General features: G+C 43.2%; 1 protein-coding gene across 1 annotated transcript in view; it reads left to right on the top strand.

Moving 5' to 3' along the window:
* LOC149435836 (interferon-induced very large GTPase 1-like) overlaps window positions 1-25,822 on the top strand; it is an 87,200-nt gene that overhangs the window by 35,040 nt on the left and 26,338 nt on the right. Inside the window, exons 2-4 of the mRNA XM_089662369.1 lie at window positions 1,076-1,186; window positions 13,180-13,320; window positions 15,512-15,643. Coding sequence (XP_089518495.1) covers window positions 1,144-1,186; window positions 13,180-13,320; window positions 15,512-15,643 — 316 coding nt within the window. The 5' untranslated portion in view covers window positions 1,076-1,143. The remainder of the gene's footprint in view (window positions 1-1,075; window positions 1,187-13,179; window positions 13,321-15,511; window positions 15,644-25,822) is intronic.

Genomic DNA, 25,822 nt, shown 5'->3' with positions numbered 1-25,822 from the left:
CATCATTGCTATCCAGGCCAATCAAGATCAACCTACTGTACAAATGTAGCATAGCGCTCATGCATCTAATTACCGAGCCCGGGTTTGTTTCCCCACCATTCCATTTTCTGGTACAGCATGTGACAGCTCTGGTGTCTGGTACTTGGCTCAGCGCTGTCACATGAGGGGGAGGAGGTATATCTTTAGCTTTTGTATAAGCTCCTCATCATGGCTTTGAGCTTCTTCTCTGAACAGAATGTTTTATTTATTTATTTCAGGTACTTATATAATGCTGTCAATTTATGCCGCGCTTTATATATATATTGTACATTCCCATCAGTCCCTAACCCTCAAGGGGCGTACAATCTAAGGTCCCTAACCCTCAAGGGACGTACAATCTAAGGTCCCTAACCCTCAAGGGGTGTACAATCTAAGGTCCCTAACCCTCAAGGGGTGTACAATCTAAGGTCCCTAACCCTCAAGGGGTGTACAATCTAAGGTCCCTAACCCTCAAGGGGCGTACAATCTAAGGTCCCTAACCCTCAAGGGGTGTACAATCTAAGGTCCCTAACCCTCAAGGGGAGTACAATCTAAGGTCCCTAACCCTCAAGGGGTGTACAATCTAAGGTCCCTAACCCTCAAGGGGCGTACAATCTAAGGTCCCTAACCCTCAAGGGGCGTACAATCTAAGGTCCCTAACCCTCAAGGGGCGTACAATCTAAGGTCCCTAACTCACATTCATACATACACATACTAGGGACAATTTAGACAGGAGCCAATTCACCTACCAGCATGTCTTTGGAGTGTGGGAGGAAACCAGAGAACCCAGAGGAAACCCATGCAGGCACAGGGAGAACATGCAAACTCCAGGCAGGTGGTGCTGTGGTTGGGATGGAGGAGATGTGAAAGGACAGCAAGTATGTAATGCAATAGTGGGGAAACTGAAGGGCATATGTGGCTTTAGGAAGCCTGGGCTAAGCATAAGTTCACTTTATGTTCTGTTCACAATCATTTGACTCCAATTATAATTCTATACTTGTATTTATGGTATTTCAAAATATAATATGTATTATTTTTCATGACATTCAATTTACAGGACAACAAAACAACAGTGTGGGAATTATAGAACATCGCTGGTTTCTATTTGCAAGTTTATTACTGAATATGATTGTCTTCATACTCATCATCATCTTTTGTCTGAAAAAGGGTATGTAGCTTTGTTGAAAGAACCATAAATCTAATAGTGATGCAGTACAGTAAGTCCTCTACTTACAAATGGTTTCTGTTCCAGGAGCATGTCCATAAGTCCAACAAAGGTCAGCACTTGCAGACAATTGCTGCAAGCTGTGATCAGTTGGTTCTGGTGGGGTACTCCCCCTGTCAGAACACAAAGGCACAGTGGGGTAGATCACTGAAGCAACCTTGCTTGTGGTGGTACGGCGATCAGTAAGGTTTCTTTTTGTTCAGCCTTCAGGGTTAAGTGTGTGTACCCAGCTTTTCATGATTTCACATGCAAGCACATTCACATCTTTGAAAGTTAGCAATTTGAATGTTCGTACTTAAGGGACTTACTATATAGGGCAAAGGAGGAGAGCCAACACAATGGGTTCCACACCAATATTATTTTTATTTTTTAATCATTATTATTATTATACAGTATTTATAAAGCGCCAATAGTTCGCTCAGCGCTGTACATTACAAAGGGGGACAGAACATGTGACAGAACAATACCAATACAATGCAAAACATGAGGGGATTGAGGGTCCTGCTCTTTGGAGCTTACAATCTAGGAGGGGGGGATGGTGGTACAGGAGGAGATAGCTGTGGGGGATGGAGTGGTAGGAAGAGTGGAGGAGGTCGGCAAGTTAGCAGGGGGTGGGGTAGGCTTCCCTGAAGAGGTGGGTTTTCAGGGTGCGCCTAAAGGAGAGGAGAGTAGGTGATAATCTGATGGGTTGGGGCAGGGAGTTCCAGAGGATGGGTGACACCCTGGAGAAGTCCTGGAGGCGGGCATGGGAGGAGGAGACCAGGGAACTAGAGAGAAGGAGGTCTTGTGAGGAGCGGAGTGTGCGTGTTGGGCGGTACTTGGATATTAGGTCAGTGATGTAGTTCGGGGCAGTATGGTGGACGGCTTTGTACGTCAGTGTTAGGATTTTGAATTTGATCCGTTGTGCAATCGGAAGCCAGTGGAGGGATTGGCAGAGGGGGGTGGTGGAGATGGAGCGGTTGGAAAGGTGAATGAGTCTGGCAGCCGTATTCAGGATCGACTGAAGCGGGGATAGCCAGCGGCGAGGCAGGCCAGTGAGGAGGGAGTTGCAGTAGTCGAGTCGTGATATGATGAGGGAGTGGATGAGCTGTTTAGTGGTTTCTGGGGTTAGGAACGTGCGGATTTTGGCGATGTTGCGGAGGTGGAGTCTGCACGAGCTGGTTAAAGATTGGACTTGGGGCTGGAAGGATAGGTTGGAGTCCAGAATGACACCAAGTACTCTGGCCTGCGGGGCGGGTTTGATGGTGGCGTTGTTGGATGTGATGGAGAAGTCAATGGGGGGTGGTGTCTGGGCTGGGGGGAAGACAAGAAACTCGGTTTTGGAGAGGTTCAGTTTAAGGAAGTGGAGTGACATCCAGTCTGATATGTCGCTCAGTAGGTGTGTGATTCGGGCGGAGACCAAGGGGGTGAGGTGGGGGGTTGAGAGATAGATTTGTGTGTCGTCAGCATAGAGGTGGTAGTTGAAGCTGTGAGAGTGTATGAGTTGGCCAAGGGAGGAGGTGTAGATGGAGAAGAGAAGGGGCCCAAGGACAGAGCCTTGAGGGACCCCAAAATTATTATTTAACCATTTCATATGATGTCCTCCCAGAAGGAACCTTGTGTGTGACCACGCTGCAGACACGATCTGTCACCGACTATGATTCTTGCCATTCATTGTGTACAATTGTGTTGCTAGCTGTGATTGGTCACAATGATTGCATGGTACAGACAGGGCCAATCACAGCCCATCTGTTAAACAGTAATTCCAGATTCATAATTTGGCACTTATAGGAATTATATTATATTGATGGCAAGCTTGCAAAATATTTTGTTTTTATGATTAATCATAATTAATATTAAAATGTGTGGTTGGCCTTGAACAAGTGATAGTGTTGAAATCTTCAGTTATAGGTGAGACAGAAAAATGTCCGAGTATTTGGAGTTAAGTTAACAAGCTGGAAGCTGAGTATTTAGGACATTTCTATAGATGAGCATAGCTGGTAAAAAGATCTCTGGTATATGGTGTCATGGGAGTCAGAAGTGAACCAAAATAGAATTAGTATGAAATAATATATTCTGTTAGTATCTGTGTGTATTTAATTTATGTTTTATAAGTTGGTAATATGTGTTACATAAGTAGATTTTTGGTCATACAACATTATTGAGATATTATGTTATAAAGATAGATTCTTAGTTATACTATCCTTTAAACAGAGAAACTGGTCACTTGAGTAGGCTGATGCAACATTGTCAACTTATGAAGCCACGTTTCATATCAAGAAGAGTGCTACATATGGGCTTGTCAATCAAAAGACCACATATGACGTGTCTCCTGCCTTCAATGAAATCACTCTACTAAGCAGAATGGTTTGCCATACAAGGTTCTGAGTTATGAGAATTATGACATTTACAAGTAGCATAAAAAGACATTCTAAGAGATGCGAAGGACACGACACATACATCCATCCATTTACAAGCACACAAGCATGGCATGAAGACACTATGGGGTTTATTTACTAAAGCTGGAGAGTCCAAAATCAGACTCCCTTCTGCATAGAAACCAATCAGCTTCTAACCTCAGCTTGTTCAATGAAGCTTTGGCAATGAAACCTGGAAGCTGATTGGTTTCTATGCAGAAGGGAGTCTGATTTTGGACTCTCCAGCTTTAGTAAATAAACCCCTATGGCTATTCACAGACTGACAAGCTAAACAGATGCATTCTCTAAGACAGTGTTTTTCAACCTTTTTTGTGCAAAGGCACACTTTTTTCATGAAAAAAATCACGAGGCACACCACCATTAGAAAATGTTAAAAAAATTTACCTCTGTGCCTATATTGACTATATATAAAGTAATTCTCTTGAATAGGAATCAAACACAAAGAAATTATTTTATAATTACTTTATTATGAAATAATAAAGTATTTTATAATTGGACCCGGGGGCCGGACCAAGAGTAGATGAATGATGTGTATGTGTCATCCATAGTAAGTATAGTAATATTCCCCCATAGTAAGCATAGTAATTAATCCCCCATATAGTAATTCATCCCCCATAGTAATTAATCCCCCATATAGTAATTCATCCCCCATAGTAATTCATCCCCCATATAGTAATTCATCCCCCATAGTAATTCATCCCCCATAGTAATTCATCCCCCATATAGTAATTCATCCCCCATAGTAATTCATCCCCCATATTAATTCATCCCCCATATTAAGTCCCCAAGCCCCCCCTGTGTCAATTCACTTACCTTTGCTCCGCGCGTTCCTCTCGCCGTCTTCCCACGCCGTTCCGGTGTAGCATGAAAATCTGTCTCCTATGAGGATCTGTCCCCCTCGACGTATCTGCGCATGTGCCAGTTTCAGGCATTAGCAGCCGATCGGCGATCTCCGGCACATGCGCAGATACGTCGAGGGGGACAGATCATCCTGACAGTATCACGCTCCGCGGGCCGGATTAAAAGGTCTATGTTACGGATGAAATTGCAATTTTTCCCACGGCACACCAGACAATATCTCACGGCACACTAGTGTGCCGCGGCACAGTGGTTGAAAAACGCTGCTCTAAGAGACCTAAGATCACGTCACTTCCTTCTTCTTGCTCAGACTCATGCTGCATCGAACGGACAAGAAGCACATGGCAGGACAGCCATGACAATAAGGTTGACACATCTTTATAGCTTCTTTTTTTATATTTTTGTTTTACCTACACGGAACTGTTATTCATGATACATTTTACATTGTTAATTTAAGCCATTGTGTGATAAAATAAAATCACACTTTATTTTTATTTCCCTGGCTCTTTAACTATCCGAAATCACCTATGGACACTAAAGAATTATTATATGCATCTCAGAAAATTCTACTCCATGTGATTAGCTGTGGCCAATGCAAACTTGTCAAAAAAGCTTTAAACAAGCTTAGGTGTAAGTGTCAGCATTTCCCCTTGGCTTTCCATATGCTTTCCCTTTCTTTTCTCTGTTTTTCAGTACTTTCCTGCACCTGTCTGTGTTGTGGGCATTTGCCATTTCCAAGATGGCTGCAGCAGTGCAAGTACACTCTGAGCATAGATGGCAGAAAGTGATGTGGCCACTGTGGCTTGGCTTGCCCATTTCAAAGATGGTGTTGGTAGCCAAAGACTGCGATCTTAGCGTGCTCAGGAGCTGATATCATCAATAATGGCCAAGGGTGACAGTTTTAAATGGTTTGAACATGGTGGTGTTCTCTACTCATGAATGCTGGATGTTTATGTGGTCACTGTTTGCAGGTACTGTATGTCTTACACTTTGGCATTCACTTGGGCTTTTCCTATCTCCTTCTTAGTGCCGGTTTGCATGTATGTGGATTGGATGTGGTTTGAACTGCATACAGTCTGCATGACATATGAAAAAACATTGCTTCCTATGGTGCCTATTCACATATGTCCAGTGCATTGGCGGTGTGGATTCAGTGCGGTTTGAAAAAGAGTCCAGTCTGATTTCTGAGCAGTGCCTTCAGGTTCAGGTACAGAGTACAGGTTATTGCCTTCTACAGGAACCGTTGCTAAATCACATATGTGTGAACAGGATAAAATCCTGACCTAATCCTGTCCTGAGTCGGATGTAAACCTGACGAACCACTGAACCTGAACGACTACTGTGTCAATTAGCTGTGAAACCTGAACTTCAATCGGCACCACACGTGTGTGATTCAGCACTCAGTGTTGATCTGAGACCACTGTGTCATGTTGCTTTTCATTTCAGTTTGATGCTTTGCTCTTTTTCTATGGGGAACACTGCCTAGTCAGACCACCCATTGCTTGTAAGGTAAAGGGATTAGGTATGTAGTGAAGATATTGAGAAAAAGAGAGCCAATACTGTCGTAATGACTACAGCCCTGTATGGACCTCAAGATGGAGAGAGCCCTCTAAAGGTCAAGACAAGTTGCCATCCAAGAGCAGACATCCAGGAAATGTTAATCAAAATCATCATCTAGCCTCTCATTCTCATTGCTCCCCATCTACAAACATCAGAGGTTATCAGTCCTAATAGTTGCTGCATTTGTGGTGGAAAGTCATTGCCTGTCAAGTTAGTATGTCGTTTGCTTGGAGCAAGCGGCATGCAGCCCTGCAAGGTCCTCAAGATGGAGGTAGCCCTCTAAAGGCCAGAACAGGCAGCATTTAGACACAGGCATCCAGGAAATATTGGTCAAGATCATCATCTCGCCTCTCATTATTATTGCTCCTTGTCTACAAACACCACAGGTTACCAGCCCTAATGTTTGCTGCATTTGTGGTGGAGTCATTGCCTGACAAGCTAATATGGTAAGTCCACCTGGGGCAAAGTGGAGGAAACTCCACAAGGTTAGAAAGTACTTCCAAAATCTCAAGAGAAATCCAGTCTCATTTTCCTTCATTGAAGGACTGCAGGAATTAACCCAGGAAGAATAGCAGGAGCCAAACGAAAAAGGCCTGTATAAACAAAATGTTATCAAAATTGTATCATCTGAAAGAGCCCAAGGTCGAGTTAGTTCCCATTGTATGCTGCCATGATGCTCCAGGAAAACGGACAATTGTATACTTACCTTTCCGTAATTTTCCTTTCCTGGTGCATCTTCATGGCAGCATACAGATTCCCACCCAAATGGTTAGAGTTACAGAGAATGCTGCAAGCGGGGCCTGTCTTTTAATTTATAGTTAGTTGGTCCTATCAGGTTGTGGGGGTGGAGCCACAACCCACTGTATGCTGCCATGAAGATTCACCAGGAAAGGAAAATTACGGAAAGGTAAGTATACAATTTTCCGTTTTCTTGATATCCTGCAGGATAATTGCTTTGCCTCTATGATAAATACCATGGAACAGAGTTATTATTACTGGGGCACTATGTTCCGGTGCATCAACTACCACTCCTATACTCATAGGACCATTTTGGTGTAGTGACAACCCTGACTCTTTCCAAAATTCGACATCCTCCTGTGACGCTGTCATTTGTAATTCGTTGAAGAGGGTGTCCACAGGGAGGGATGGTGGTACCATAAGGGTCATTGTATCAAGCAGGGCAGTATCAGTCAGGAGCAATTGGATGGCTTCTTTAGCCACCTGATTTGCTAGTGATCTGCCTCTTGCAACATGATCATCAGCATTCATATGACCTTTGGATTTAAGTGGGATATTGCTTTTGAAAGACAGGGGTTACATATGGCTTGAGTATGGCCTTCTATGGTGTACATGGTATACAGTGTATATCCTACATCTAATTTGTCCTCTGCCCACACCTCTTTTGGAACTTCTGCTAATTCTTCCATGTGTCCTGCCACAATAGGAATGGTGAAGCAAGAGACATTCCTTCCTTGTCTATAGCTATCAATACCTGCATTTTGGATAATCAATCCCACCCTAACAAATTCACTGGACAGTCACTGAAACGGTGATATATCACAGTATCTCCTGTCAAATTCAATCCAGCTTCCTCCTTCCACACTTTGCAAAATCTCTTCATAAACTCTGTAACACTTTCCTTTTGGTCTTTGTTTACAAGTTATAGCAGTAGCAATAGACTTCTTATCTCCACATACTCATTTTAATTCCTCTAGTACCTCCTCCCACATAACAGTCACCTGTTCTCCTGTCCTCAAAGAGCACAGTGCTGCATTTACAGGAGTGGGGCCAGCGTGCGCCTAGGGCAGCATAAGGTAAGGTACGTGGGCATAATCAAAGCTTGATTCTTCATCATAACTCATTACACTATCTAGCAACATTATATAGTCCTCCATGGTACATTGCATTCCTTTTGTAGACCCTTTCAAACAATTTACCGTAGCCATGGGGTTTTTTCTTGGATTTGGGACTTTTTTTTATAATGTTATTGGCTTCAGTGACATCCAAAGGCTGGATGACAAGCTGATTCCAGACTGTCGTGAAAGGTAATTCATGCACCAGGGCAAGCGTCTCCTTGATTTTAGTGGTGCAATGACTACCACATCCTCGTCACCCTCCTTTATCATCCCCCTCTCTTTTCATCTCAACTCAAGCCCCCATTGTCATTGCACTGATCCACCTCTCGATCCTTCAGATGCTTTCTGTGGACTATGTACAGGGCTGGGGCTGGTACAGAGGCTCTCCATCCTCCTGACACAGCCTGAGACATTTGTTATCAAGTCCTCTTCAGTTAATTCACTAGGCTTCCATTCCTTAGGAATGGATGGATACAATTGCATATAATCAGGAGAGGGAGGTGTTGCGGTGGGCAAAGAGCGTTTATCCTGCTTATCAGCTGGCGGTTTAAAATGGGATGCCTACCTCAACCAATTTTCCCCATATTTCCTCACTAATGACATATCCCACCCAGGATCTGGTCCATACCATGGAAAAGCTTTCTTATCTCCTAAACAGTCCTTTCACAATTGCTTAGTGGAATGGGTAGATTGAACATTCTTTAGGTAACGGGTCTGAACTTCCCATACTTTCTGTCAATCACGCCATTTTATCTACCCAAGGATGAACCCAATAATCTGCTGATATATGGCATATACTGTAAATTCTTTAGATGTTTCATTTATGGGGCCACTACCAGGATATGGCTATGATTTCTATGAGGTCTCTTTAGGCACTGCTTCTTACTTATACTCGGTTGCTTAGCCTGTGGGTTCTTCCCCTTACCTTGTTAAACCTTTTTGTTTTACATAAAAATCTCATATGGGTACAGTGTTATTAAAATACTTACCTTAGAATGAAGCCCTCAAGTGGGGTGCTGTCATCTCTGACAGGGCTTCCATCTGCACCTGGTCTTCCTTCTGGGATCATGGGTTCCAGCCACATCACAGCCATGGCACAGCATTCTACAGGAATAGCAAAGGTATGCCGTTACTTCATAGCGCATGCGCCAGCGATGTCACCAGCTGCCAAAAAAGCAAATATCTCCTAAACGGTGCACATTTAGGAGATATTTAACCTACAGGTAAGCTTTATTGTAAGGTTACCTGAATGTAAAAATCACAAATCAGACCCCTACAACCACAGGCCACAGTTGTGGGAAAGAGGCCCTTGTCCCCATCAACATGGGGACAAGGTGCTTTGGAGGGGGGAGCACCCCCCCCCACGTTGAGGGCATGTGGCCTGGTATGGTTCAGAGATCCTTTTCTGACCTGCTGGGCTTCATGCTCAGAAAAGGGTCTGGTATGGATTTTGGCATGGGGGTTCTCCTCAAAATCCATACCAGACGGGAAGGGCTTGGTATGGATAGAAGGGGAAGGAGGAACCCCACATAGTTTTTTTTTTGTTTTTTTTTTCATTGCCAGGCAATGCCAACAATTCTTTTAACATTCAGCTGTCAGCGGGCGGGGGGGGCGTGCGGAACCCCACTGACAGCTGAAACATGAATGAATATTTCATTTCTAAAATACCGCGTGACTTCATACTATAACTCATGGGGTATTTTAGTAGCTGAGCGGTATCTCACCACATACTCAGATGTAAGATGCCGCTCAGTTGTTCAAACAACCGTCTCTTCTACCTAGGTCCCAGCTCTGCATTGTTAATTCTCTCCCAGATGATTCCCAACTTCCTGTGTCAGGTGAGTCAGTAGGATTTCCCATACATGTAGAGTGTCCAGATTAATCAATGAGATTATTTTGTCTTGTATGGCACTTTGAGTGTCTATTTGTATAAAAACAGGAGAGGTTTATTTAATTAGTGTTAGAAATTCTGTATATAGACCTACAGAATAGACAATGCACATTCCACATGTGTGTATCTGATGGTTAAAGTGGTTCTAAAGGCTGAAGGTGTTTTACCTTCATGCATTCTAGCAGCTCCCCAGCCTTCCCTATTACCCACCTAAGCCCAATCTCCATCCAACGATGTGCATTGGAGTCTCGGCTGTCCCAGGACTCCCTCTTCTTATTGGCTGAGACAGAAGCGAGCTCCCACTGCTGTCAATCACAGCCAGGGGACCCGAGAAGAGGAGGATCTGGGCTGCTCTGTGAAAAACCATTGCACACAGTAAGTAAGTATAACATGTTTATTATTTTTTCTTAAAACAATTGAAGCCTTAAGAACCAATTTAAATGCAGATAGGAAACAGAAAATGTATTATATAGAGAAAAGAGTTTACCAGCAGATGCAGCCACAAACTTATAAACACTGCACAATACATGGATAATGTATTCCAACAATTAGACTTGACTGAATCACTATATAGTCTGGACTTGTGGTTGTGTGGATAACAGGCTGAACAGGGTTTAACAGAGCACTAAGCAGTACTTATGTTTACAGCAGGCCTGGTCTAGCCATAGGGCTCACAGGCATTTGCCTGGTGGGGCAGGGTCAACAGGCCCCATGTCCTCAGTGTCAGCTACCTAAAGACTCTCTCTGTATTGGAAGTGTGCGGTTCTTCTCTTTCCCCCTTTGTATTGTCTCTCAGCAAGACACTTCTGAGGAGTCTCACTGCCCAGTCTCTGGCTCCTATCAAACATGATCTGCGTAAATCAATTTACAGTCACACAGAGATCCTCTATTTTGAGCTACCGGTGGCCATAGGGGAGAGTTTGGCATCTCTGGAGGGGGTGGGATATCATCTGGAGCCCGGGAGAAAGGAAATCTCCCCTGCATGCCACATTACTACTCTCTTGCAATTGCCCAAAGGTGTCCCAAGCCTTTTACAATACTAGCAACAGCACAACGGCTAAATGGTTAGCGCTTCCCCCTGGCAGTACTCGCGTCGTTGGTTCGAATCCCAACCACAGCACCACCTGCCTGGAGTTTGCATGTTCTCCCTGTGCCTGTGTGGGTTTCCTCGGGGTACTCTGGTTTCCTCCCACACTCTAAAGACATGCTGGTAGGTGAATTGGCTCCTGTCTAAACTGGCCCTAGTATGTGTATGTATGAATGTGAGTTAGGGACCTTAGATTGTACGCCCCTTGAGGGTTAGGGACTGATGGGAATGTACAATATATATGTAAAGCGCGGAGTACATTGACGGCGCTATAGCAGTACCTGAAATAAATAAATAAACCCTGGCATAATGAAAGCCATGCCCACTTACTGCTGCATTGCACTAAGCCAGTGTTTCTCAACTCCAGTCCTCATGGACCCCCAACAGGTCATGTTTTCAGGATTTCCCTCAGATGAAACAGCTGTGGTAATTACTAAGGCAGTGAAACTGATCAAATCACCTGTGCAAAATAATGGAAATCCTGAAAACATGACCTGTTGGGGGTCCATGAGGACTGGAGTTGAGAAACACTGCACTAAGCAAATGATGTTCTGGTTTTATCAAGCAATGGGGTCCCATTTATGATCTTGCACACGGGGGGCTAATCATTTCATAAAACAAACCTGATATCAGCACTCTCCCACCTCTGTGTATAGATAGTATCCCCTTTCTGCCTGACATTGACCCCTTCTGAACTGCCCTCATCATTAACCCCTTAATGCCCTGATATTAACATTAGCAAAATGGACTGCACAGTCTAAAGTGCCCGGTCATTTTGTTTTGTCCCAGTCTGGGCCTGGTTTACAGTGTGTGCAATGTACACCCAGAGATGAATGCTCAGAACATAAGCAGTCTGTAGTTCTCAGGCTCTCCTATTCCTCTGGCAAAATGGAGAAACTTTGACAGCAACTATTGATCCAAGAAGCAATGCGTATTATATCACTTCTGGGTTCATAAGTGTCATGCTCCAGCAGGGGCGGACTGACCATTTGGAAACTCGGGCACTGCCCGAGGGCCCGGGGTCAGTAGGGGGCCCCATGAGATGCCCCTGGTAACTTTTTCATAGGCTTTTTTGAGTTTGGGAAAGGACACAGGGGCCCCATGATCCCCTATTGCCCGGGGGGCCCCATGAGTTGTCAGTCCGCTCCTGTGCTCCAGCTACAACAGCTAATCAAGCATGATCTGGACTTGATTAAAAGCAAACGAGGGCAGGGGAGACATTGGGGGGGGCTAACAGGCTTGATGTCCCTATTAAGAGGAGTTGTCACCTGGCCGTGCTACCACATAGAGGGCCTTTTAGCCCCCTTGACATAGCAACAAAGGTAAATTAAATAAAATAAGTGTTATAAAAATAAATTATAATAAAGTAATTGAAAAAAAAAATGTAAAAGCATTCTTCTCATCCCCCACACTCACCATAGGATGGACATGTGCATCTACAAACCCAACAGTCTAATCAAAAATTCAAGGTTCCCTAAACGTTCTAACATATTCATAAAGATGTATCTATAAATAACCCAAAATATAAAAACAAACAAAAAAAAAACAACAACTTGGCTGAAGCTTAAACACCTTATATTTGCATAAATGTCTGAATATGTTCTGTAAAATGCAACAGTTTATTACTTGTAAATCACTAATACAATATTTAAACCATTTGGCCAAAAAATTTATATAAAAACAAACACAAAAAAACACTCCTCTTCCTCTATATATCCTCTGTCCTGCTTCTTGAATGTTTATGTATGTGCCAAATATACAATACAATTATTCCTCCAAACAGGAATCTCCTCACATATTGCATGATATTGCTCAATCCAGTACAGGTATGCTTCATGCGAAAATTGATCCATTCGTCTACTTCAGTGTATAGAAAACTGGACTGAATATCCTGGACATGGGTCACTGACTCATACTGTATATGTGCCTTCTCCCAATAAAGGCAATAAAATAATGAGCATTGACACTCCCACATGCAAGGACAGCTGTCACACTCCTATATATCATCCAAGGTAATTTAGTGGTTGCAGGCTGGTGTATTGGGATCCATGTGCTGGTCTATTTAATTCATGTTCAAGGTCCTCCGTCCCAGGGGGCCTACAAGCACCATAGATTGTGTATGTGCATATAATAAGGACACAACAACATGACATGAGATATATGAGAAGTGTCAGAATTGACTTGGGCAGCAAACATTTAAAATGTATATATTAATATTATCCCTTTATGTAGAGTTTCCCTAATGTACTGTATGTCTTCTTGCACAGGAGCCTTCAGGGCGAAAAAAAAAAAGGAATCACTTGCAACGAACAGAGGCTCCAACCCCAAACTAAATGAAGTGTCTGTTACAGTTTCAGACATACCAAACATACCAAGAAACAGGGAGCAAAGACAACCTGAATATTCAGGTAACAACAAAATATAGAGACATACGGTGCATGCCACGTTTATTTTGATATGCAGTATGTGACACACACTCAACAGCCATTTTATTAGGTCCACCTTGCTAGTATCGGGTTGGACCCCCTTTTGCCTTCATTCTTCATAGCATAGACTCAACAAGCTGTTGGAAACGTTCCTCAGAGATTTCAATCCATATTGCCATGATAGTTTCATGCAGTTGCTGCAGATTTGTCAGCTGCACATCCATGATGGGAATCTCCCGTTCCACCGCATCTTAAAGGTGATCTATTGGATGGAAATCTGTTGCTGTGGAGGCCATTGGAGTCCAGTGACCTCATTGTCATGTTCATGTTTTTTCCAATGCTTTGGGAGCTATCAGCCTGCTATATGTTTTATGGTCTTTTAAAACTTTTGAATAAGCATTGCTGGAAATTGTTTGTTCATTTTTTAGACTTAATAAATGGTGTGAAACCCCTTTTTTCTTTTTTTATCATGGAAGTTTTTTTTTCATCTTTTACCATTGTTGGATCTCTGCTTCTATGCTGAGGCGGTGGTACTTGTGGAGGAGTTTCATGGGTGCATTTGACCATTTATAATATGACAGTCCACCATTTCTGGTAAGAGGCGACAGATAACATGGTGTATCTGGTGTTGGATTTCACCACGCTATTTCATATATGAAGAGGGATTGATTGCACATGTCAGGGCTCCAGGGTATGACCAGAGGTATGTGACTGACGCAGGGAAACGCAGGCTTCAGATATGTTATAAATATAATTTATTAACACTAACAATACATAAACGCAGTGCAATACTAAAACATACACAGTGCAAACGAACCAAACCAAACCACCCACAGATAACAGTACATACAATGCAAGCATCGTCAGGCAGGCCGGGATTATCAACAGGAGGTCAGAACGTATGGGGTTAAGCAGGAGAATGGTCAGACAAAGCCAGGGATCAGGAGCAGGAGAATGGTCAGACAAAGCCAGGGATCAGGAGCAGGAGAATGGTCAGACAAAGCCAGGGATCAGGAGCAGGAGAATGGTCAGACAAAGCCAGGGATCAGGAGCAGGAGAATGGTCAGACAAAGCCAGGGATCAGGAGCAGGAGAATGGTCAGACAAAGCCAGGGATCAGAGCAGGGTCAGCAACAAATCAGACAGGAACAGGAACAGGGAGCAGGAACAGGATACAGGGCCCAGGAGAAACACACACCAAGGCAGAGTCTGCAGGTCTGGCCATCAGTTAAATACACCAGTATAAGCAGTTTCAGGTGTTTTGCTGGCTGCAAGGTTGAGTCTCTGATTGCTGGGAGCACCCGCTGGCCAGCCCTGGTACTGCAGCCCATAAGGTAGGTGAGTCCCACCATTGCTGGCCAGTCCATTCCTGACAGCACATTTGTGGATTGCTTTTTTTTCAGCATTTTAATATTTGGACTCATTTGATATACATTTTGGAATTTTTGCACGTATGTTAATATTTGCACTTTGATGCACTTTTATTCATTTGCACTTTGGATATTGTATGCACTTCATTCTTGTGCTTGCACTTTATATTGATCAGGTGATATATTTAAATATTTGCACCTTATTTTTCATATGTTTATCCAATATTGGCTAGCATTGCTTTTTTGAGTTTATAATAATAATTTAGAACTTGGATGAAATCTTTATTGTTGTATAACATTTTTGGTAGGTCAAAATGACAGTGTCTTTTGGCAATCTTTATATTATACCAAAAAGAGGGAAAAGGAGGAAAGAGGAACAAAAGGATTTGGCTGTAAATGAGGGAAAGTTGGGAGATGTGCAACCACCAATGCAAACAAACAGTAGTGCCTAGAAAGAGGAGAGGGAAGAGTGCTGAGATCTAACTTGGACAACTTCATTTTTTCACCTGTGAAATTTGTGAATGAATTGCTACACAGTGCCTGCATCTACAGAGGTCAGTGAATGCTTGTTTAACACTTGTGTAAACAAGCAGTGGAGGTCGTGGCCATCATTACTCGGTAAGTATCCATTTGATGAATGAGAAGGAGGTTCAGTTTAACTCAGCAGGGAACAGACAGAATGAGTAAACTTTGTTGGAAAGTGCACTTAAATAAAAGAACCTGGAAATGTATGTTGAATTTAAAGTGTGTATATTATTGTTTTTTTCTTTATGTGGATTTTTCCCTAACGTGTGTCTTCTTCAGAAACCTGCAGGGTAAAAGAAAAGAATGAATCACCTGCAAAGAACAGAGGCTCCGACCATGATCTTAATGATGTGTCTGTTACAGTCTTCCGAGTGGCAACAGATGAGGACCAAAGACAACCTGAATGTTCAGGTAACAGCAGAACATGGAGGCATACATAGACTACAGAGACATACTGTGCATACCTGTATATAGATTTGCTTTCCTTTTGTCTAATAGATGACGGTGATGAAAGTTAACCCCTCCTAAGAAATATGTGGGTAATGTGTTTGGCAGTGGTAGACCCTTTTGGACTGGGGTCTGATATAGAATTTAGGGTAGGGGCTCACACTGTTTTTTTAAGGGGTTTTATGTCCTCAGAATGGAAGGGTGTCTTACTGGAGGGGAAGGAGGTATCCATCTAACAAAGGACCTTATTCCCATGTTGAAGAGGCCTTCACCACAACTCTGTCCTGGTGGTCGTAGAGGTCTATGGACAAAAGGCTTATCAGAATCTGGAATTTTTTTTCAGTATGAAAAGGAAAAGTTTGTAAAGGAAATGTTTGTAAAATTAGAACTATCTCTGAAAAATGAAATCCACAAAGACCTTGGATGAATGTTAACAAGAGTAGAAGAAGTGGAGAAGATGGAAACTCGGGCCCAGCAGATAATTGATCTGGAGATACAGCTGGAATAGATACGAAGAGAACAGGAGAAGCTCTCATTGAAATTGGAGGATCAAGAAAACAGAGAGAGAAGAAATAACTTAAGAGTGAGGGGCCCGCTAGAAGATTCGCAAGATTCAAAGATTTCCTCTGGGAAAGAATAAAGAAAGTGTTTAACCCCATGATAGGTAGACTAGCCACAGACCCTGTGGAGATCGAGAGAATACATAGACTAAGACGCCCGCCAGGAGTATCATCAGACATCCCAAGAGATGTAATAGTTCGGTTCCATCATTATGAAGATAGGTAAAGAATGTGGAAAAAATTGCGGGAGATCCTAGAAATAAAATATGGAGATATGAAATTGCAAATTTTCGCAGACATCTTATCTGAGACATTAGCCAGAAGGAGATCATTGAAACCTTTTTACTGGACCAGATGAGGGAGAAAAGAATTCAATATAACTGGGGATTCCTGGCATGTCTGATTGGGTGGAAAGATGGGAAATCAGCAAAGCTAAGATTCCCAGATGTCACGTACCTGATAGAAGTTTGAATTGACGAGGTCAGCCTCTCTTGTTTCTCCAACCCAGGCCCCACTGAAGGTGAAACAGATGGTGCCGAGGGACAGGAGGAACATGAGTGCCTGTGGATATTGATTGTGGTGATGTAACCTCGGTAAATTAGACAGGGCATCCAGTCAGGAAAAGTGGAGATGCCGGAACGACAAGCTGAAGTTAAGGAAGCACTCCACTGGAACTGCAAGATCTGGGTACGTGGCTCGCTGGAACTTCTGATAAGCGTAAGGCCGTAGCACATCATGACAACCGGAGCTGATGAAATGACAGCCAGGACAGGCACTTGGCAGGACTGTACAGCCAAAACTGGAACCGGAAGCGTAGTCAGAATAATAGCCAGGGTCAGCAACGAGCAGGCGATGAGGTACCGAAACATCAGACAGGGACAAGGTCAGGAGGAAACCAGAATCAGAAACTGATGAGCAGAAGCATAAATAGGATCCAAGAGCAGGTCAATGGCAAGCCGGGTCAGTACCGGATACACACAGGATACAGCAGGAAACAGGAAGTTAGCTGAAGACCAGTCAGCACAGACAGAGAGTAAGAGCTTCCTTTAAATAGTCTGTCTGGTGTTTTTCAAAGTGGGACAGCGCTGAAAGATGAAAACGGGACTTGGAAGGAAGGGGGTGAAAGTGCCGATATTAAAGTGGTTAAACACAAGCCCCAGGGTCAGCAATCCAAACAGACAACTATTCCAGCAAAATGGAACCACTTCATGTAACAAAGTCAATGTCTACAGCTTATCGGTATGGCTGTAGAAGAGCAATTAAAGTGTTAGTAAATTGCTGTAATTAAAAAAAAATCCCCTGCAAGGCAATGGCATAATGTGCTAGTCTGCATTGCATACTGGCTCATAATAAAATACTTACCTTAGAATGAAGCCCTCAAGTGGGGTGCTGTCATCTCTGACAGGGCTTCCATCTTCACCTGGTCTTCCTTCTGGGATCATGGGTTCCAGCCACATCACAGCCATGGCACAGCATTCTACAGGAATAGCAAAGGTATGCCGTTACTTCATAGCGCATGCGCCAGTGATGTCACCAGCTGCCAAAAGAGCAAATATCTCCTAAACGGTGCACATTTAGGAGATATTTTACCTACAGGTAAGCTTTATTGTAAGGTTACCTGAATGTAAAAATCCCAAATCAGACTTTACTACCACTTTAATGGATTTCTCCTGCACTTATCCTCCTTCTCAGTCCGATTCCAGCAAGCATTAAGAATATGGGATGACAAACAGGTTGCTTTTCCAAATAAGTAGCCATGTAAAGTGAAAGGAGAGTCAGACTAAACTTGACAAGCAGGGAATGGGGATGGGCTGCATGTGTGAGTTAAACATAAGACTTTTTTCTATCTTTATTTTTAATAAAGGACTTGTCAAAGACTGTCTCCTGTCTTTTTTTACACTACACTTTTTTTTTGTGAACGGGTAGCGGTACCATGTACCGCATACTAGTTCACGTGGGAGGGGGGGTTGGGATCTGGGAGCCCCCTTGTAAAAGGGGGCTTCCAAATTCCAATAAGCCCCCCCCCGCCCGCAGACCCCCACAAACACAGGCCACAGTTGTGGGAAAGAGGCCCTTGTCCCCATCAACATGGGGACAAGGTGCTTTGGAGGGGGGAGCACCCCCCCCACGTTGAGGGCATGTGGCCTGGTATGGTTCAGAGATCCTTTTCTCACCTGCTGGGCTTCATGCTCAGAAAAGGGTCTGGTATGGATTTTGGCATGGGGGTTCCCCTCAAAATCCATACCAGATGGGATGGGCTTGGTATGGATAGGAGGGAGAGGAGGAACCCCACATAGTTTTTTGTTTTTTTTTTAATTGTCAGGCAATGCCAACAAAATACCGCGTGACTTCATACTATAACTCATGGGGTATTTTAGTAGCTGAGCGGTATCTCACCACATACTCAGATGTAAGATACCGCTCAGTTGTTCAAACAACCGTCTCTTCTACCTAGGTCCCAGCTCTGCATTGTTAATTCTCTCCCAGATGATTCCCAACTTCCTGTGTCAGGTGAGTCAGTAGGATTTCCCATACATGTAGAGTGTCCAGATTAATCAATGAGATTATTTTGTCTTGTATGGCACTTTGAGTGTCTATTTGTATAAAAACAGGAGAGGTTTATTTAATTAGTGTTAGAAATTCTGTATATAGACCTACAGAATAGACAATGCACATTCCACATGTGTGTATCTGATGGTTAAAGTGGTTCTAAAGGCTGAAGGTGTTTTACCTTCATGCATTCTAGCAGCTCCCCAGCCTTCCCTATTACCCACCTAAGCCCAATCTCCATCCAACGATGTGCATTGGAGTCTCGGCTGTCCCAGGACTCCCTCTTCTTATTGGCTGAGACAGAAGCGAGCTCCCACTGCTGTCAATCACAGCCAGGGGACCCGAGAAGAGGAGGATCTGGGCTGCTCTGTGAAAAACCATTGCACACAGTAAGTAAGTATAACATGTTTATTATTTTTTCTTAAAACAATTGAAGCCTTAAGAACCAATTTAAATGCAGATAGGAAACAGAAAATGTATTATATAGAGAAAAGAGTTTACCAGCAGATGCAGCCACAAACTTATAAACACTGCACAATACATGGATAATGTATTCCAACAATTAGACTTGACTGAATCACTATATAGTCTGGACTTGTGGTTGTGTGGATAACGGGCTGAACAGGGTTTAACAGAGCACTAAGCAGTACTTATGTTTACAGCAGGCCTGGTCTAGCCATAGGGCTCACCAGGCATTTGCCTGATGGGCCAGGGCCGCCAGGCCCCATGTCCTCAGTGTCAGCTACCAAAAGACTGTATTGGAAGTGTGCGGTTCTTCTCTTTCCCCCTTTGTATTGTCTCTCAGCAAGACACTTCTGAGGAGTCTCACTGCCCAGTCTCTGGCTCCTATCAAACACGATCTGCGTAAATCAATTTACAGTCACACAGAGATCCTCTATTTTGAGCTACCGGTGGCCGTAGGGGAGGGTTTGGCATCTCTGGAGGGGGTGGGATATCATCTGGAGCCCGGGAGAAAGGAAATCTCCCCTGCATGCCACATTACTACTCTCTTGCAATTGCCCAAAGGTGTCCCAAGCCTTTTACAATACTAGCACCAGCACAACGGCTAAATGGTTAGCACTTCCCCCTGGCAGTACTCGCGTCGTTGGTTCGAATCCCAACCACAGCACCACCTGCCTGGAGTTTGCATGTTCTCCCTGTGACTGCGTGGGTTTCCTCGGGGTACTCTGGTTTCCTCCCACACTCTAAAGACATGCTGGTAGGTGAATTGGCTCCTGTCTAAATTGTCCCTAGTATGTGTATGTATGAATGTGAGTTAGGGACCTTAGATTGTACGCCCCTTGAGGGTTAGGGACTGATGGGAATGTACAATATATATGTAAAGCGCGGAGTACATTGACGGCGCTATAGAAGTACCTGAAATAAATAAATAAACCCTGGCATAATGAAAGCCATGCCCACTTACTGCTGCATTGCACTAAGCCAGTGTTTCTCAACTCCAGTCCTCATGGACCCCCAACAGGTCATGTTTTCAGGATTTCCCTCAGATGAAACAGCTGTGGTAATTACTAAGGCAGTGAAACTGATCAAATCACCTGTGCAAAATAATGGAAATCCTGAAAACATGACCTGTTGGGGGTCCATGAGGACTGGAGTTGAGAAACACTGCACTAAGCAAATGATGTTCTGGTTTTATCAAGCAATGGGGTCCCATTTATGATCTTGCACACGGGGGGCTAATCATTTCATAAAACAAACCTGATATCAGCACTCTCCCACCTCTGTGTATAGATAGTATCCCCTTTCTGCCTGACATTGACCCCTTCTGAACTGCCCTCATCATTAACCCCTTAATGCCCTGATATTAACATTAGCAAAATGGACTGCACAGTCTAAAGTGCCCGGTCATTTTGTTTTGTCCCAGTCTGGGCCTGGTTTACAGTGTGTGCAATGTACACCCAGAGATGAATGCTCAGAACATAAGCAGTCTGTAGTTCTCAGGCTCTCCTATTCCTCTGGCAAAATGGAGAAACTTTGACAGCAACTATTGATCCAAGAAGCAATGCGTATTATATCACTTCTGGGTTCATAAGTGTCATGCTCCAGCAGGGGCGGACTGACCATTTGGAAACTCGGGCACTGCTCGCGGGCCTGGGGTCAGTAGGGGGCCCCATGAGATGCCCCTGGTACCTTTTTCATAGGCTTTTTTGAGTTTGGGCAAGGACACAGGGGCCCCATGATCCCCTATTGCCCGGGGGCCCCATGAGTTGTCAGTCCGCCCCTGCGCTCCAGCTACAACAGCTAATCAAGCATGATCTGGACTTGACTAAAAGCAAACGAGGGCAGGGGAGACATTGGGGGGGGGCTAACAGGCTTGATGTCCCTATTAAGAGGAGTTGTCACCTGGCCATGCTACCACATAGAGGGCCTTTTAGCCCCCTTGACATAGAAACAAAGGTAAATTAAATAAAATAAGTGTTATAAAAATAAATTATAATAAAGTAATTGAAAAAAAAATGTAAAAGCATTCTTCTCATCCCCCACACTCACCATAGGATGGACATGTGCATCTACAAACCCAACAGTCTAATCAAAAATTCAAGGTTCCCTAAACGTTCTAACATATTCATAAAGAGATGGGATGTATCTATAAATAACCCAAAATATAAAAACAAGCAAAAAAAAAAAACAACTTGGCTGAAACACCTTATATTTGCATAAATGTCTGAATATGTTCTGTAAAATGCAACAGTTTATTACTTGTAAATCACTAATACAATATTTAAACCATTTGGCCAAAAAATTTATATAAAAACAAACACAAAAAAACACTCCTCTTCCTCTATATATCCTCTGTCCAGCTTCTTGAATGTTTATGTATGTGCCAAATATACAATACAATTATTCCTCCAAACAGGAATCTCCTCACATATTGCATGATATTGCTCAATCCAGTACAGGTATGCTTCATGCGAAAATTGATCCATCGTCTACTTCAGTGTATAGAAAACTGGACTGAATATCCTGGACATGGGTCACTGACTCATACTGTATATGTGCCTTCTCCCAATAAAGGCAATAAAATAATGAGCATTGACACTCCCACATGCAAGGACAGCTGTCACACTCCTATACAGTCAGGTCCATAAATATTGGGACATCTACACAATTCTAACATTTTTGGCTCTATACACCACCACAATGGATTTGAAATTAAACGAACAAGATGTGCTTTAACTGCAGACTGTCAGCTTTCATTTGAGGGTATTTGCATCCAAATCAGGTGAACGGTGTAGGAATTACAACAGTTTGCATATGTGCCTCCCACTTGTTAAGGGACCAAAAGTAATGGGACAATTGGCTTCTCAGCTGTTCCATGGCCAGGTGTGTGTTATTCCCTCATTATCCCAATTACAATGAGCAGATAAAAGGTCCAGAGTTAATTTCAAGTGTGCTATTTGCATTTGGAATCTGTTGCTGTCAACTCTCAAGATGAGATCCCAAGAGCTGTCACTATCAGTGAAGCAAGCCATCATTAGGCTGAAAAAACAAAACAAACCCATCAGAGAGATAGCAAAAACATTAGGCGTGGCCAAAACAACTGTTTGGAACATTCTTAAAAAGAAGGAACGCACCGGTGAGCTCAGCAACACCAAAAAACCCGGAAGACCACGGAAAACAACTGTGGTGGATGACCGAAGAATTCTTTCCCTGGTGAAGAAAACACCCTTCACAACAGTTGGCCAGATCAAGAACACTCTCCAGGAGGTAGGTGTATGTGTGTCAAAGTCACCAATCAAGAGAAGACTTCACCAGAGTGAATACAGAGGGTTCACCACAAGATGGAAACCATTGGTGAGCCTCAAAAACAGGAAGGCCAGATTAGAGTTTGCCAAACGACATGTAAAAAAGCCTTTACAGTTCTGGAACAACATCCTATGGACAGATGAGACCGAGATCAACTTGTACCAGAGTGATGGGAAGAGAAGAGTATGGAGAAGGAACTGCTCATGATCCTAAGCATACCACCTCATCAGTGAAGCATGGTGGTGGTAGTGTCATGGCGTGGGCATGTATGGCTGCCAATGGAACTGGTTCTCTTATATTTATTGATGATGTGACTGCTGACAAAAGCAGCCGGATGAATTCTGAAGTGTCTCGGGCAATATTATCTGCTCATATTCAGCCAAATGCTTCAGAACTCATTGGACGCTTCACAGTGCAGATGGACAATGACCCAAAGCAGACTGCAAAAGCAACCAAAGAGTTTTTTAAGGGAAAGAAGTGGAATGTTCTGCAATGGCCAAGTCAATCACCTGACCTGAATCCGATTGAGCATTTCACTTGCTGAAGGCAAATCTGAAGGGAAAATGCCCCGAAAACAAGCAGGAACTGAAGACAGTTGCAGTAGAGGCCTGGCAGAGCATCACCAGGGATGAAACCCAGCGTCTGGTGATGTCTATGCGTTCCAGACTTCAGGCTGTAATTGACTGCAAAGGATTTGCAACCAAGTATTAAAAAATGAAAGTTTGATTTATGATTAATATTCTGTCCCATTACTTTTGGTCCCTTAACAAGTGGGAGGCACATATACAAAGTGTTGTAATTCCTACACCGTTCACCTGATTTGGATGTGAATACCCTCAAATGAAAGCTGACAGTCTGCAGTTAAAGCACATCTTGTTTGTTTCATTTCAAATCCATTGTGGTGGTGTATAGAGCCAAAAATATTAGAATTGTGTCGATGTCCCAATATTTATGGACCTGACTGTATGTCATCCAATGTAATTTAGTGGTTGCAGGCTGGTGTATTGGGATCCATGTGCTGGTCTATTTAATTAATGTTCAAGGTCCTCCGTCCCAGGGGGCCTACAAGCACCGTACATTGTGTATGTGCATATAATAAGGACACAACAACATGACATGAGATATATGAGAAGTGTCAGAATTGACTTGGGCAGCAAACATTTAAAATGTATATATTAATATTATCCCTTTATGTAGAGTTTCCCTAATGTACTGTATGTCTTCTTGCACAGGACCCTTCACGGTGAAAAAAAAAAAGGAATCACTTGCAACGAACAGAGGCTCCAACTCCAAACTAAATGAAGTGTCTGTTACAGTTTCAGACATACCAAACATACCAAGAAACAGGGAGCAAAGACAACCTGAATATTCAGGTAACAACAAAATATAGAGACATACAGTGCATGCCACGTTTATTTTGATATGCAGTATGTGACACACACTCAACAGCCATTTTATTAGGTCCACCTTGCTAGTATCGGGTTGGACCCCCTTTTGCCTTCATTCTTCATAGCATAGACTCAACAAGCTGTTGGAAACGTTCCTCAGAGATTTCAATCCATATTGCCATGATAGTTTCATGCAGTTGCTGCAGATTTGTCAGCTGCACATCCATGATGGGAATCTCCCGTTCCACCGCATCTTAAAGGTGATCTATTGGATGGAAATCTGTTGCTGTGGAGGCCATCGGAGTCCAGTGACCTCATTGTCATGTTCATGTTTTTTCCAATGCTTTGGGAGCTATCAGCCTGCTATATGTTTTATGGTCTTTTAAAACTTTTGAATAAGCATTGCTGGAAATTGTTTGTTCATTTTTTAGACTTAATAAATGGTGTGAAACCCCTTTTTTCTTTTTTTATCATGAAAGGTTTTTTTTCATGTTTTACCATTGTTGGATCTCTGCTTCTATGCTGAGGCGGTGGTACTTGTGGAGGAGTTTCATGGGTGCATTTGACCATTTATAATATGACAGTCCACCATTTCTGGTAAGAGGCGACAGATAACATGGTGTATCTGGTGTTGGATTTCACCACGCTATTTCATATATGAAGAGGGATTGATTGCACATGTCAGGGCTCCAGGGTATGACCAGAGGTATGTGACTGACGCAGGGAAACGCAGGCTTCAGATATGTTATAAATATAATTTATTAACACTAACAATACATAAACGCAGTGCAATACTAAAACATACACAGTGCAAACGAACCAAACCAAACCACCCACAGATAACAGTACATACAATGCAAGCATCGTCAGGCAGGCCGGGATTATCAACAGGAGGTCAGAACGTATGGGGTTAAGCAGGAGAATGGTCAGACAAAGCCAGGGATCAGGAGCAGGAGAATGGTCAGACAAAGCCAGGGATCAGGAGCAGGAGAATGGTCAGACAAAGCCAGGGATCAGGAGCAGGAGAATGGTCAGACAAAGCCAGGGATCAGGAGCAGGAGAATGGTCAGACAAAGCCAGGGATCAGAGCAGGGTCAGCAACAAATCAGACAGGAACAGGAACAGGGAGCAGGAACAGGATACAGGGCCCAGGAGAAACACACACCAAGGCAGAGTCTGTAGGTCTGGCCATCAGTTAAATACACCAGTATAAGCAGTTTCAGGTGTTTTGCTGACTGCAAGGTTGAGTCTCTGATTGCTGGGAGCACCCGCTGGCCAGCCCTGGTACTGCAGCCCATAAGGCAGGTGAGTCCCACCATTGCTGGCCAGTCCATTCCTGACAGCACATTTGTGGATTGCTTTTTTTTCAGCATTTTAATATTTGGACTCATTTGATATACATTTTTGAATTTTTGCACGTATGTTAATATTTGCACTTTGATGCACTTTTATTCATTTGCACTTTGGATATTGCATGCACTTCATTCTTGTGCTTGCACTTTATATTGATCAGGTGATATATTTAAATATTTGCACCTTATTTTTCATATGTTTATCCAATATTGGCTAGCATTGCTTTTTTGAGTTTATTATAATAATTTAGAACTTGGATGAAATCTTTATTGTTGTATAACATTTTTGGTAGGTCAAAATGACAGTGTCTTTTGGCAATCTTTATATTATACCAAAAAGAGGGAAAAGGAGGAAAGAGGAACAAAAGGATTTGGCTGTAAATGAGGGAAAGTTGGGAGATGTGCAACCACCAATGCAAACAAACAGTAGTGCCTAGAAAGAGGAGAGGGAAGAGTGCTGAGATCTAACTTGGACAACTTCATTTTTTCACCTGTGAAATTTGTGAATGAATTGCTACACAGTGC

The sequence above is a fragment of the Staurois parvus genome, unplaced genomic scaffold (assembly GCF_062004578.1).
Source record: "Staurois parvus isolate SC_StPar_1 unplaced genomic scaffold, SC_StPar_1.0 ptg001462l, whole genome shotgun sequence".
NCBI lineage: Eukaryota > Metazoa > Chordata > Amphibia > Anura > Ranidae > Staurois > Staurois parvus.
This window is presented reverse-complemented; position numbering and strand designations above follow the sequence as displayed.